We start from the raw sequence: 12,360 nt of genomic DNA, 5'->3' as shown, positions 1-12,360 counted from the left end.
AACAATGGAGATGGCACATCAAGGGAAAACCCCAAAAGTGTCAGACCCTCTATATTTAAACATAAAGAAGGAATTTAAGTAAAGTCTGGTAGAATACTGCAGAATATCTCAAAAATGATGAGCATGGGGAAATTGATGTCAAATATTAGTTTTACAAGTTCTACACTTAACATACTTTTCTCAGGACATAACAATTCAACATTAAGCTGTCTGATCTTACAAATAGGATTTTCATAACCTCAGGGAAAGGCTGGAGTCTGCATTCCTATGTACTGAAGGTATGCAAAAAACAAAATACAAACAAACCACTACAAAAGTAAGCTTTACCTATAGATCCTTGATCTTTAGATCCTTGATCTAATTTGTCTTGGACACTATGGCTAGGAGGACAATGAACCATTTTTTTATGGAAATACAGAACACTTCAGACCCCATAGCACAATATGTATTTTACCAAGTTCTTGATTAAGAAACCAATATGGAATTTATAAGAACGGCTACAATGCTTATTTTAAGTCTTTCAGGACATTACTAGCAACTTCCTTTCCCACTGGACACAGCAGATGGAATTAGCATCTGGTCCTTCTTCAGTACAGGGAGCCCAAGAGATAATGGCCAGCTAGGAGGAAATTGTACTCACTCCCCAGACAGCAATCAAAGCAACTTTGGTTCCAGAGATTCCAGTAGGCACAACACTAAGGAGACACTTTGAATTAAAGTCAGATCAACAGTTTGGAAGGAAGCCCAGAAAGCAGAGACTTCTGAAGTGAAGTAAGACTAAGCATGGTGTTGTATGTTTAGGAAAATAGGCTTATTATCTAGTCTCCTTCAAATTAACAGTTTAAGAAAGAAGCAATCACGTAGTGAAAGCACGCTACTAATACAGAATAGGAGTGTGCAACATATGACGTTAAATTATACAAGAGTAGATTACAGAGGGAAACTGCCACTAGCTGTAATCCACTATGCTATAGATTTCCAAGTTTTTATCTTCAAGATTTCACAGCACTTATGTCTCTATTTATCAGAAGATAATTTGAGTGGCCATGATCTCGTATTTCAAACTTCCAGTGAAAAATTAATTGCATCCAGCAGAATCTTACAAATAAGACTTACAATTGTGCAGAGGTACATAGGATAAGAATCTCATTCAGGCGCCCTTGGATATTTATTTATGGCAGAGTTTTAACACCCAGCTCTTCCCCCAGGTTCAAGCAAAGGATAGGTTATGATACAACAAGTGTGAAACAAATTATGAAGACCACTATGGACTTTGATGCAATTCAACAGATTGTAATACCACAAAGCTGTTAATACGGTTGGTAATTCAAATAATATGCACTGCCAACGATGCCCCAAAAGCTAAACTACAGTACTAGGAAGAGACAGGCCTCACCTTTTCAATGTTCTATGATATATAGCGTCACATCCAATACAACAGTTTTTCAACTGAGTTATCTCTTTATGGCATTCTAGCAGTGAAAGTGGATATTACAGCAAATGCTGCAGTGCATCTTCCCTTTTAAATGAGTGTTCCTGTTGAAGATTTCTTAAAGGAGAGATCTAGTTGAGATCTAGTTGAGATTCCTGCATTGCAGGGGGTTGGACCAGATGACCCTGGTGCCCTTCCAGCTCTGAAATTCTGCGATAAGGCTCCATTCACAAGTTCCCTTCCATTTCACACACTGCTTCTCCCCACCACTCTATTTTTCTTTTTCAACGCCACTTTACATTGCACCAGAATCTTCACTGGACTGTTTTTTGTGGGGAAGGAGGAAGACTAAGGATCTTTCTTAAAAAACAAACAAACAAGGTATTCTACCAACCACTGTGGTTCCTCCTAGCATGCTGACACTTCTCTCCTGTTTTTTTAATGGTTCCAGTTCTAGCGGTGCTCACCACCTAAATTCACTATCTAAATTCACAATTTAATCAGATTATAGTAGCTAGCTGTAATCAACATGATGAAAACTAGAGGACACTGGGAAGCACAAAACTAGGATAGTAAGACAGGCTGAAAATGCACAACCTTTTAACGTTTTCTGTGTTTTCCACTTGGCAAGGAATGTCCCTGCCAGAACAAAGGGGGGAAATGAGGGACGAGGATAGAAATAGGACATTCTCTCAGCCCTATTCCTTAGCTAAGAAAACGTGAATGTGTACTGCAGCCAAAATTGCACTGATATCAATTAAGACTTAAGCACACATAAGTTGGTGAAGAACTGCAGTGTGAGTTTTCAATGCAGTATCCATAACTACATAAGGAACTAAACAAAAACAGTGATCTTTAAAGAACAATTACAAGTGAAAAGTAAAACAAAATTCTCTCAGTCTTCTAAAGTGATAAAACTGTTTCATGTCCATAATCAGGAACTGATCACCTATGCTACTTTTTTCTAATAACAAAATATAATAAAGTTTTAGATAGTATGTTCTGATATATATATATATATATATATTCACAATTAAAAATATATAGATGTATTATATTAGAGAGAATTTGTTTTCTAGTCCTCAGGGAAATATACCACAAAAGAGCCTGAGAAATAGTGATCAAATTAGCTTAATTACTCCATGTCAACTTGATTAGTCGCTGTTCTTTAATGCAAAAGCTGCCACTTGCAATTAATAGCAGTTGGTGCTGGTTCAATTGATTGAGTGTCTACAATGCACGAAACATGATAGGAAGTTTAGCATTATCTTACAGCAATTCAGTAGAGAAGTCTTGTCCCAATGGTACATAAATCTGAAGTACCAGAAATTGCTGGATCAGTCCAACTAGAAAAAGAGAAAAGAAATACATAAAGTGCAGCCTACACATATTATTTAGCATTCCAGATAGAGATAGGAACTTTATTTCCCAAGGTTTATGCAATATATAAAAAGAGGAAAAACAACAGGAGGAAACCAAATCAAGCTGTAATAAAAGGGGATAGTATTCTAAACAAGCAACTGGTGGCTCAGGTGGAACTCCTACAAAAAAGAGACCTAATTACTTTATTTACGGTTTTCATTACGTTGACAGCACACAAACACACGACTCTACAAGGGCACATAAAAAAAAATCTTAAAATTCACAGGCATTTTCCAGCAAAAGCATGTGGTGATTACTCTCATAGATGACAAATCTAAACTTTATTTGAACCACTTAAACAATTCATCACACAATAGAATTCAGATTAGGACAGTTGGGGGCAACTGAGGGTTTGTTCTAAATTGGATGTAAGCTCAGATGGGAAAGCAGAGAGCAAAAGTTTCTTGCAAAAATCATATTCCATTTCAGGACAGAAAAAACAAAATGATTTTGATTAATAATGGCCACAGAACAATCTTTTTAAAAAAGGGTGGGTGGGTGGAGGTTCCTGTAGTTGTATGAACAAGAACAGCCATGCAGTACTACTATCCTATTATGACCAACTGAATGAATAGCTGGCCAACCCCATTCTAAAAAACACACTGTAGTGAGAGGGTCTGGTGACTTCTGTTTCAGTGTATCTGAAGAAGTGTGCATGCACACAAAAGCTCATACCAATAACAAACTTAATTGGTCTCTAAGGTGCTACTGGAAGGGAAAAAATTTCCATAAGTTTTTGATTGCCTTAATTCACACCAAAAATCTTCTTTCAAGAGCACTCAATAGAACAAGCCCAATGTCTTAAGTTTAACATAGCCTCAAACAATTTCTCCAACATTTGCCTGCTGTTTACCCATACATTTTTGCTTTCAGTTTTAAAGCCTAGTTGAATGTTTTGATTTTAAATATGTGATAATTAGCCTACAGAATAAATCTCTAAATAAATACAAAGTGGTAAGAGTCAGAATGACTCTACAGTTCACTGCAAAATCAAGGGAAATGGTAATTCAAATTTAAGCTGTTAACACAAAGATTGCAACAGTCTTAGTAATTAACAATTCTCAAATTAAGCCTGAGCACTTTGTTGTAACCCTGCCAACAAACAATTCAAAATTCCATTTCTCATTAAAGATGCATTAAATATTTAGAGATCTGAAAATTTTACAGCAGAAATTTAAAATTAATTGAACCCATAAGCATTAATGCAGTAGCACACTTTAAAGCGCCTCATTTCTCATATAGCCAGTGTTTGGAAAGTTAATTTGTAATTACAAAATACTATCCAATAAATATTGGAATGTTCACTTTAACCAGAACATCACATGACAACCAAATCACATAGCTGAAAATGGCAAATCCCAATCCAAGATACAGTTCAAATGGCAGAAAGCTTTATAGGCGGTGCCTAAATTTCACAATGGTAGGTGTCTATCTCATTTCAGCTGGTAATGGATTCCAGGGAGATGGAGCTGCAACCCTAAAAGCTTGGTTCCCATGAGAAATTAAGTGCGCCTCTGTGGCAAATGGTACACTATCAGTGCCCCATCTAAGCAGCACAGTTGCTTGGCAGTGAGATGTTGTGAGACCGTCTCTTAGATGTCTTAGCAAGTGAAGCTGGCAAATGAAGCTCCTAGATACTGGGACCACCTGTGCCTAAAGTGACAAAGACTGGACCTGGAGCACCCTCAAACTATGTAACTGTAAATTTAAAGGGAAAGCAACCCTCTCCAGAATAAGCAGCTGGTCTATCTCCTGGACCTGAGGATCACTCCCCACAGGGCCTTCATCTTGACAGGTTTAAACTCAGCTTATTATCTTAAAGGAAGATAGCAGACAGCATCTAAAATACTCTCAGAGACCTCTCATTAAAATCCTAAGAATTTGACTCTGATTTGCAACCGTCTATATACCTTAAGTGATAAATCCAGAAACCTGAGGTTAAACTTTTATTTTTCCCCTCCCTCTCTTCTACAGATTTAATTATTGTTTCTGGATTTATATTTGGAAAGTGAGGGAATCAGTCCATTTAAAGCAGTGGCTTTCCAACTTTTTTCTCTAGGGCAGAGGTCGGCAACCTAAGGCCCATGGGCCGCTTCCGGCCCATGAGCTTCCTCGAAGCGGCCCGCGGCCGTTACATGGATTGGTGTGGGGATTCCGTGTTCTTTCTTTTTGCGGCGCCATTTTTTTTCTCGCCGTGAGGACCAACTTCCGGGTCGGAAGAGCGCTGGAAATAGCGTGTGTGCATGGGCGCACCTCTGTCCCGGAAGTGCACCAGAAATAGCATGTGCGCAGATGTACGGGTGCTCCTCCAAGAGGTCTGCCAGGGAGTGGACCGAACCGGCCTCAAAAAACGTTCCCGACCCCTGCTGTAAGCCACTTTCAGAATGAAAATTTGCTTGTGACACTCTGAATTTTTTATTGATAAGCAATACGTTGGAAAACAAAAAGAAACAAATCCTAGCAGTGCTTGATTTATGACACAGAACACAGCTACTTTATGATTGTGGGACATGCAGAAAGTACAAAACAACGCAGCTACATAAGAACATGAATCATTCCCAAAATATAATTATAAACAAACCTATTACAAACAGACCTTAAGTATACAAACTCAATGAGAGGTGTTAGCTTGATTTTGCCAGATTATTGTTGTTGTTGGCATCCACCTAACTCGACAACACATTGCGCCTCCGGGGGTGAAGACAAACCGCTGCATTAGCAGCACCAAAGTAACCTCCCTGGGGTGTAAGCCTGGACAGTGCATATGGAGACACCCCCATCCCACCCCCATTGTATGCTGACAGCTTCTAGGAGCCACAAGTGAGAGCTGAGTGAAGGGTGGGGACCAAAGGTGGACAAACTATCCCTTTGACTTCACCCCAGAAGTGAACTCCATTGTCCCTCAATGGGGGGAAGGGAAGGTTGCCTCCCTCTACAAACGCTCTAGTTCGCCAATGTCTTTGTCAAAATGTGGCACTCACAGACTGGACAGTTCTTCAGATGTGGCCTGACCAGTTCAGTATAGAGCAGAGTTTTATTACATCCTGTTATCTAAATACTCCAAGCAGACCCACTGAGGTCAATGGGCTTACATTAGTCATGACTAACTTAAGTATACAGTGGTACCTTGGGTTAAGTACTTAATTCATTCTGGAGGTCCGTACTTAACCTGAAACTTAACCTGAAGCACCACTTTAGCTAATGGGGCCTCCTGCTGCTGCCGCGCCGCCAGAGCACAATGTCTGTTCTCATCCTGAAGCAAAGTTCTCAACCTGAACCACTATTTCTGGGTTAGCGGAGTCTGTAACCTGAAGCGTATGTAACCTGAAGCGTATGTAACCCGAGGTACCACTGTACAACCTTACACTTCTGTTAATGCAGTCAAAGATTGCATTAGCTTTTTCAGCAGCCATGTACCATGGCTGAGTCATGTTCAGCTTATACTTTACTCAGACTTGATCACTCTGCTCCATATGAAGACTACTAACATGCATATGAAACTGGTTAACCAACAGGTTATCTCACTTGCTCCAAACCCTAAGCATGCCATTGTGTGCATGAATCCTATGCATAAAAGGGCTTTCCCATATGCCTCAAAGAATGAGTTAGATCCCTAATAGCAAGATACCAAACATGTTCAAGGAAAAATTATTCTAATCAACCTAATTCCATGAAAATGAAATACGCATGTGGTAGCTTCACCATACCAGCTCAGAGTACATTTCATCTGTGCTGGAAAAACTGCTTATTCTTTCCCTGTGCTGAAAATAATTTTGTGCCCATTTTGACGTAAAGGCCCATGTAAACTCGTCAAAAGAAATAAAAGCTACCTCTAACATTTGCTTCTAACATATTTCATCTGAAGTAAACATAAACAAAACAAACGAATAGGCAATAAACAACGTGCAGTGCCTAGAGGCTGACTTGTAATGTAATCATGAAAGAAATGGGGGCAGATCCTTCTTGCCTGAGAGAATAGCAGAGCTATTAGGCTGCATTCTGGACATTCTTAAAATAATCATTCCTTTTGTTTGCAAAATATAGCCATTTTAAAATCATTGATGGCTCGTTTTCTAGATCTTTAGAAAACACACACAGAGTAAGAGAGAGAGCAAAAAGGAGCAGTAGAAACCGTAAACACATGCTGCCAAACATTTTTAAATGAACATTTTAAATACAGACAAATGACATATTTATTGAATACTATTTCCTTATGAAGTTATGCTGTAACTCATTGCTACAACCCCATTTGTAATTGTGACTTCCACCAAAAATATTTACTTGCACAATAATAAGCTGTGATATGACTAGCAGATATACTACTTTCTCAGTTCCCAGAATTCTCAGCTCACTAAATAAAAACTGCACTATTAATGTTCAAAATGTACCTTCTTTTATTTAGGACATATCTTTGTACATGTTTTCGCAGCTGCTGCCAGCACATAGTTTTTAAGAGCTCATCCACTTGCAATACATGCTGCCCTCACTCTGCTTCCAAACCCCAGCGCGTTCTCTCTCTCTCTCTCTCTCTCCCTCTCCCTCCCCCTCTCTCTCTGTACATGTGTCTGATTGCCTCACATGTGATGAATTTAAGAGCAAAGGAAAGTTCATCTGTTCTTACTCAGAAACTATGTTCTGGGGTTTCTTTGTTTTTAAAGGCACAATGACCGCTCCCCGCTTAAAAACGGGGGGCGCCCTTTGCGTGGACGCGTGCAGCCCCTGGATCTCGAGCGGCTCCAATAGCTTAGGCTTGGCCTTGCCTTCCCTCAGGTGGGGTACCTGGAGGTCTCCGCCTACCTCAGTCATTTGCCCAATCCCACCTGGGGGAAGCGTTGCCAAGGAGACCAGTCCAGGTAGGGGAGGGATTACCTGCCCACACAATAGAGGGAGGATCTTACCTGGGAATCCTCACTTGGCTCCAGAGCTTCTCCCACCCTACCCACCCTCAGTTAATGCCTTATTTTGCAGGTTAACTTTTCTTCACAGGTTTCGCAGGTTAACTTTTCTTCACAGGTATGCGGGCGCTGCTACGTAAGGTCGCTGTTAAAGGGCCGGAAAGGAATTTCCCTGCATTGGCAGGTTTCGCCTTTCCCGTAGCAAAACGTCACAACTTTGGCAGTATCAGGCCTTGGGCGGAATCCTTTAGTCCATCTTCCTCTTTGCGGCGGCGATACCAGGGTTCCCCGTTAAAGGGGTTTCTGAAGGGAGGCTTTGGCCGTGCGCCGAAAGGTTGTCATTGCTCTCCCCTGCGGCGGCGGCGTAACGGGGGCGGCTGTCTCTGCTTGAACATATGTTCTCCAGAGCCGGCCCATCCCCCACACACACACTGAAAAACCCTGATGCTCCCTAGATCCCCGGCTGGGGACTGGGGAGGGAGAACGCCCAATGCCTGAGCCAAGGTCTACCCACATTTGAAATTCAATAAAGTTGTGGCCAATTTAATCCCATAGCACGTTGTCTCGAGTCGTTATTCCGCATGACGGGGGGACCGCGGGGGATCTGGGGACTCCGCCTGTCCACGCAATGTAAGATACAGAAGACTAGCAAGGTTTGACATCAGTATCTGAAATGAATTCTATGCCCTGACTTTGTTGAAGCCAGTCTACTGTGACCTTACAGTGTCAGCCTGAACGATGGAGATCCAAATTAAAATCATCAGACTGCCCTGACATTCACTATCTCTCACCCTAACCTACCACACAGGGTTGCTGTGAGGACAAAATGGTGGAAGAGAAGAATCTGGTGCTGGGCACTTTGGAGGAAATATGAAAAGGTAATACATAAAATGCTGGTGAAAGAAAGCAGTGTCTCTCCTCACAGTGGAAAATGGCAATAACCCAGAAACACAGGTGTTTTCCTTGAGGGAAGTGGTCTAGTATAATTGTACCGTGCATTTGTTGCACAATAAACAGAGGCAGAGAAAGCCATCAGCGAAGATAGATATATGGCAAGTCTTTCATACAAATCAAGCTACAATATAATAGTTGAAATTATGTGAGGAAAGGTCAATAGAGCTTAACAGAATGCCTTGGTAACTCGTGATAAGAATCTTATCTGATAGCTCAGTTGGTAGAGCATGAAACTCTTAATCCCAGGGTTATGGGTTCGAGTCCAACATTGGGCAAAGGATTCCTGCATTGCAGGGGTTGGACTAGATGACCCTCATGGTCATTTCCAACTCTATAATTATATGAAATATTTCCCCCTATAAAGGAATTTTATAAGAATTAATTAAGCCTAGAAACATGGAAAATACAGGATTACAGCTCGTTTTACAGAATTCACAGAAACAATTCAAAGACCCTCTTCAATGTGTGCCCGTATTTGTCAGTTACTCATCATCTTTAGAGGGCCTATATGATCACAACTGGCCAGCCAACTCTGCTAAACTTACCAACAGGGAAGGAAGACATTCGGTTCCTTAGAAAGGAAGCACTTTGTACAGGGAAGCATTTGACTTCACAAGGAAGAGGCTTTCCATTTTCTGAGTTCACGTGACACATGTATGCCTGATATATTTATTTATTACAGCTTTCTCTGCCCCTGTGGAGCTGGTTAGGTGGAGACTGTGTCACACGTTCTCTTGTCCTGCCCCCAGTATAAAGATCTCAGGGACGAGACCATCACGCCGCTACTATCTGCCATCCCGGGCCGCTCTTGTGAAGCCAAGTTGTTCTCACTCCTAGCCGACCAGAGCAGCTCGACAACAGAGAAGGTTGCCAGGTTTGTCGAGAGAGCAATGAGACTGAGAGCTGCTGTCTGAATGACATCAGTGTCGTCGCCTAGGATCTTATTATTATTATCATTACCTCTGCCAAGTTTTAAGTACTGAGATTATTTTATGATAACTATTTCCGTAATGTATTTTTGTTTCTGTCTGTCCTTCGATGCAATGGCCTGTTGGCTATGCAAATAAAGTCTATTCTATTCTATTACAGCTTTATCCTGCCTTTTCTCCAAAGAATTTAGAGTGGGGTACATGTTCTTCCTACTGCCATTTTATTCTTTTAACTACCGGTACGTTGTGAAGTATGTCATGCTGAAAGTGAACCAGTCTGCTTAATAACCAAGTGAGGGCTTGAATTCATTTCTCCCCCATCTATGCATCACACTCTATTCTCTGCAGCATGCTGGCTTAAAGCAGCAGGAGGCCTAGGGGAAAATGGTTAAAATATCAAGAGCAAAAGTAATTTTGACTAAGTGGCTCTAGCTGAAAAAGAAATTTCCCTCTAACTTTGGAAGAACCTAGCTTAAGACACAACTGGCCAAATTTTATATTTGTAGCACACTACTGGTTAAAAATCAAAGCCTAATCACATTTTATGATACTGTATTACATCTATATTTAACACATTTGTACTTACGAGCTTGCCTGGTTTCCTTAGGAAGTTGCATCTTGTTTGTTTGACTGCTTCCTTCAAGAACAAAGACAAAGCCTTTCACTTGCTTATCGAACTCCTATCAAACCAACAAAAAAGGTATTATACTTGGGGCGGCCAAAGCAATTGCCCAAAAACACCAATTTACTACAAATGCAAATATTTTTATTGGTTGTGAAGCCTATCACGAGCAAAAGGCAGTACAATTGGCTGTCAATGCTGGGGTGGGTAACCCTTTTTTAACTCAAAGGCTACACCTGCTATTGCCAAACCCTCTGAGGATGATGTGCTGCACTCATTCTCTCAATTGCGAAAAGAAAGAAATCACTTTCACCATCAAACGGTTGGAAATCTTGGAGTCATATATGAGATTAGGGACTGCTATCAGGACTCAGTAGTTATTTTGTTTTGTGAGTCACCCCTGGAAGCTGAAAGTTGGGATACTGTGTTGGGTCAGATTGTTATTATTAATGTTTGACATTTTATTATGTTTTTATGTGTGTTGGAAGCCACCCAGAGTGGCTGGGGCAACCCAGTCAGATAGGCAGGGTATAAATAAAATTGTTGCTGTTGCTATTTTGTTAGTTCCCTCCTTCTCTGCCTTTGTGAAAGAAACACAACATGCAGAATTTAAGCCGGTGAACCTTTCCTCATCACTATTTTCATGCCAGGAAAAGACTGGACTAGACCAGCAGTAATAAATAAAAAAAAGCTATTCTAAGCCTGCTGCCATTAGAATTTTTTAGCTGTACGAAGTGCTAACTTCCGTGGTCATTTATTTTTGTCACAGTAAAAGAAGTGAAAGTGACAACTCTTCCACAGTCAGGTCAAAGCCCTTATTACTTTCTAATGTTAAGTTTCATGTACATTTTCTGTAGTTTATATACCAAGGTCTTATCATTCCTGCATGAGACATACCTTCCCAATTACCGAAGGACTGCCAGAAACCTTCCATTTCATTCCAGGGTTCTTGCCTTGAGCACTGAAGATTTCAACAAATGGGCCACCCTGTAAGAGAAGCAAACAATGACCTGTCCAGTGTGGTATCACTTGTGCTTTCTTTCACCCCATTGCTCAATAATTTAATCATAAGGATATCCATTTGAAACCAATTCCTGATATAAATACCAAGAGTAATAAAGAGTGATTCACCCAGATTTCCAGGTGGCAGTGGTGATTAGAAGTCCTTTTTATCTGCTAATGCTGGTGCACCAGCTGCCCCCCTTATGGGAGAAGATGTACTTTTGCTGATGACACCAAATTATCCAGGGTGACAACAAGGGATTGCAAGGAGCTCCAAAAGAGTACAGTGGTACCTCTGGTTACGAACTTAATTCATTCCGGAGGTCCATTCTTAACCTGAAACTGTTCTTAACCTGAGGTACCACTTTAGCTAATGGGGCCTCCTGCTGCCACCACCGCCTGATTTCTGTTCTCATCCTGAAGTAAAGTTCTTAACCCAAGGTACTATTTCCGGGTTAGCAGAGTCTGTAACCTGAGGTATTTGTAACCCGAGGTGTTTGTAACCCGAGGTACCACTGTATCTACAAACTGGGTGAATAAGCAGTAAAATGGGTAATGCTGCTCAGCTTGAACAAGTATAATGTGGTGCACATTGAGGAAAAATCCTCAATTCAAATATGAACAAATGGGGTCTGATTTGGTGGTGACTGACCAGATAAGAAGTCTTGTTTTTAACTGTTTTTACACTTTTCTTGTTTTCTTTTCCTGCTTTGATTGTTTTATTATATATTTTATTGTTGTATAATTATGGTAAAGAGCTGGCAATAAATAAACATTTGTATCATTTTAGTCTGGAACAAGAACGTATAAAATTGTGCATTCTGTCAGGAATATGAACAGTTTTATTCCCCCTTTCATAATACTAAAAACTAAGGTTATCCAATGAAATTGAATTAGGAAAGATTCAAGACAGACAAAAGGAGTGTGTGTGTGTGTGTGTGTGTGTGTGATATACCACTTCATTGCAACAAAGCTTCCTAGCAGTTTACAAAAATATAAAATAAAATATTAACATTCTGTATTAAAAAGTTAAAAACAAATATTTAAAAACATTGCAAATAATGTTTTAAAACACTCAAAAAACCCTCTGGAATTCACGGCCAT

The 12,360-nt window shown here is 40.4% G+C and overlaps 1 protein-coding gene across 7 annotated transcripts in view; it reads right to left on the bottom strand.

Annotated features, from left to right (window-relative positions):
- Positions 1–12,360, bottom strand: part of CFAP20DC (CFAP20 domain containing) — a 143,419-nt gene that overhangs the window by 118,184 nt on the left and 12,875 nt on the right. For 5 of the 7 annotated variants that reach the window (XM_053378369.1, XM_053378368.1, XM_053378364.1 and 2 more), the window contains exons 3-5: positions 11,152–11,241; positions 10,219–10,312; positions 2,706–2,778 (exon numbers count right to left, since the gene is read on the bottom strand). In XM_053378369.1, the coding sequence (XP_053234344.1) occupies positions 2,706–2,778; positions 10,219–10,312; positions 11,152–11,241 (257 nt within the window). Of the gene's footprint in view, positions 1–2,705; positions 2,779–10,218; positions 10,315–11,151; positions 11,242–12,360 lie in introns of those variants that run through there. The other 2 variants (XM_053378366.1, XM_053378367.1) reach the window with 2 other exon arrangements.

This window comes from Podarcis raffonei, chromosome 2 (genome assembly GCF_027172205.1).
Source record: "Podarcis raffonei isolate rPodRaf1 chromosome 2, rPodRaf1.pri, whole genome shotgun sequence".
NCBI classification, from domain to species: domain Eukaryota; kingdom Metazoa; phylum Chordata; class Lepidosauria; order Squamata; family Lacertidae; genus Podarcis; species Podarcis raffonei.
Note: the sequence above shows the minus strand (reverse complement) of the source record. Positions and strands in the feature narration are given on the sequence as shown.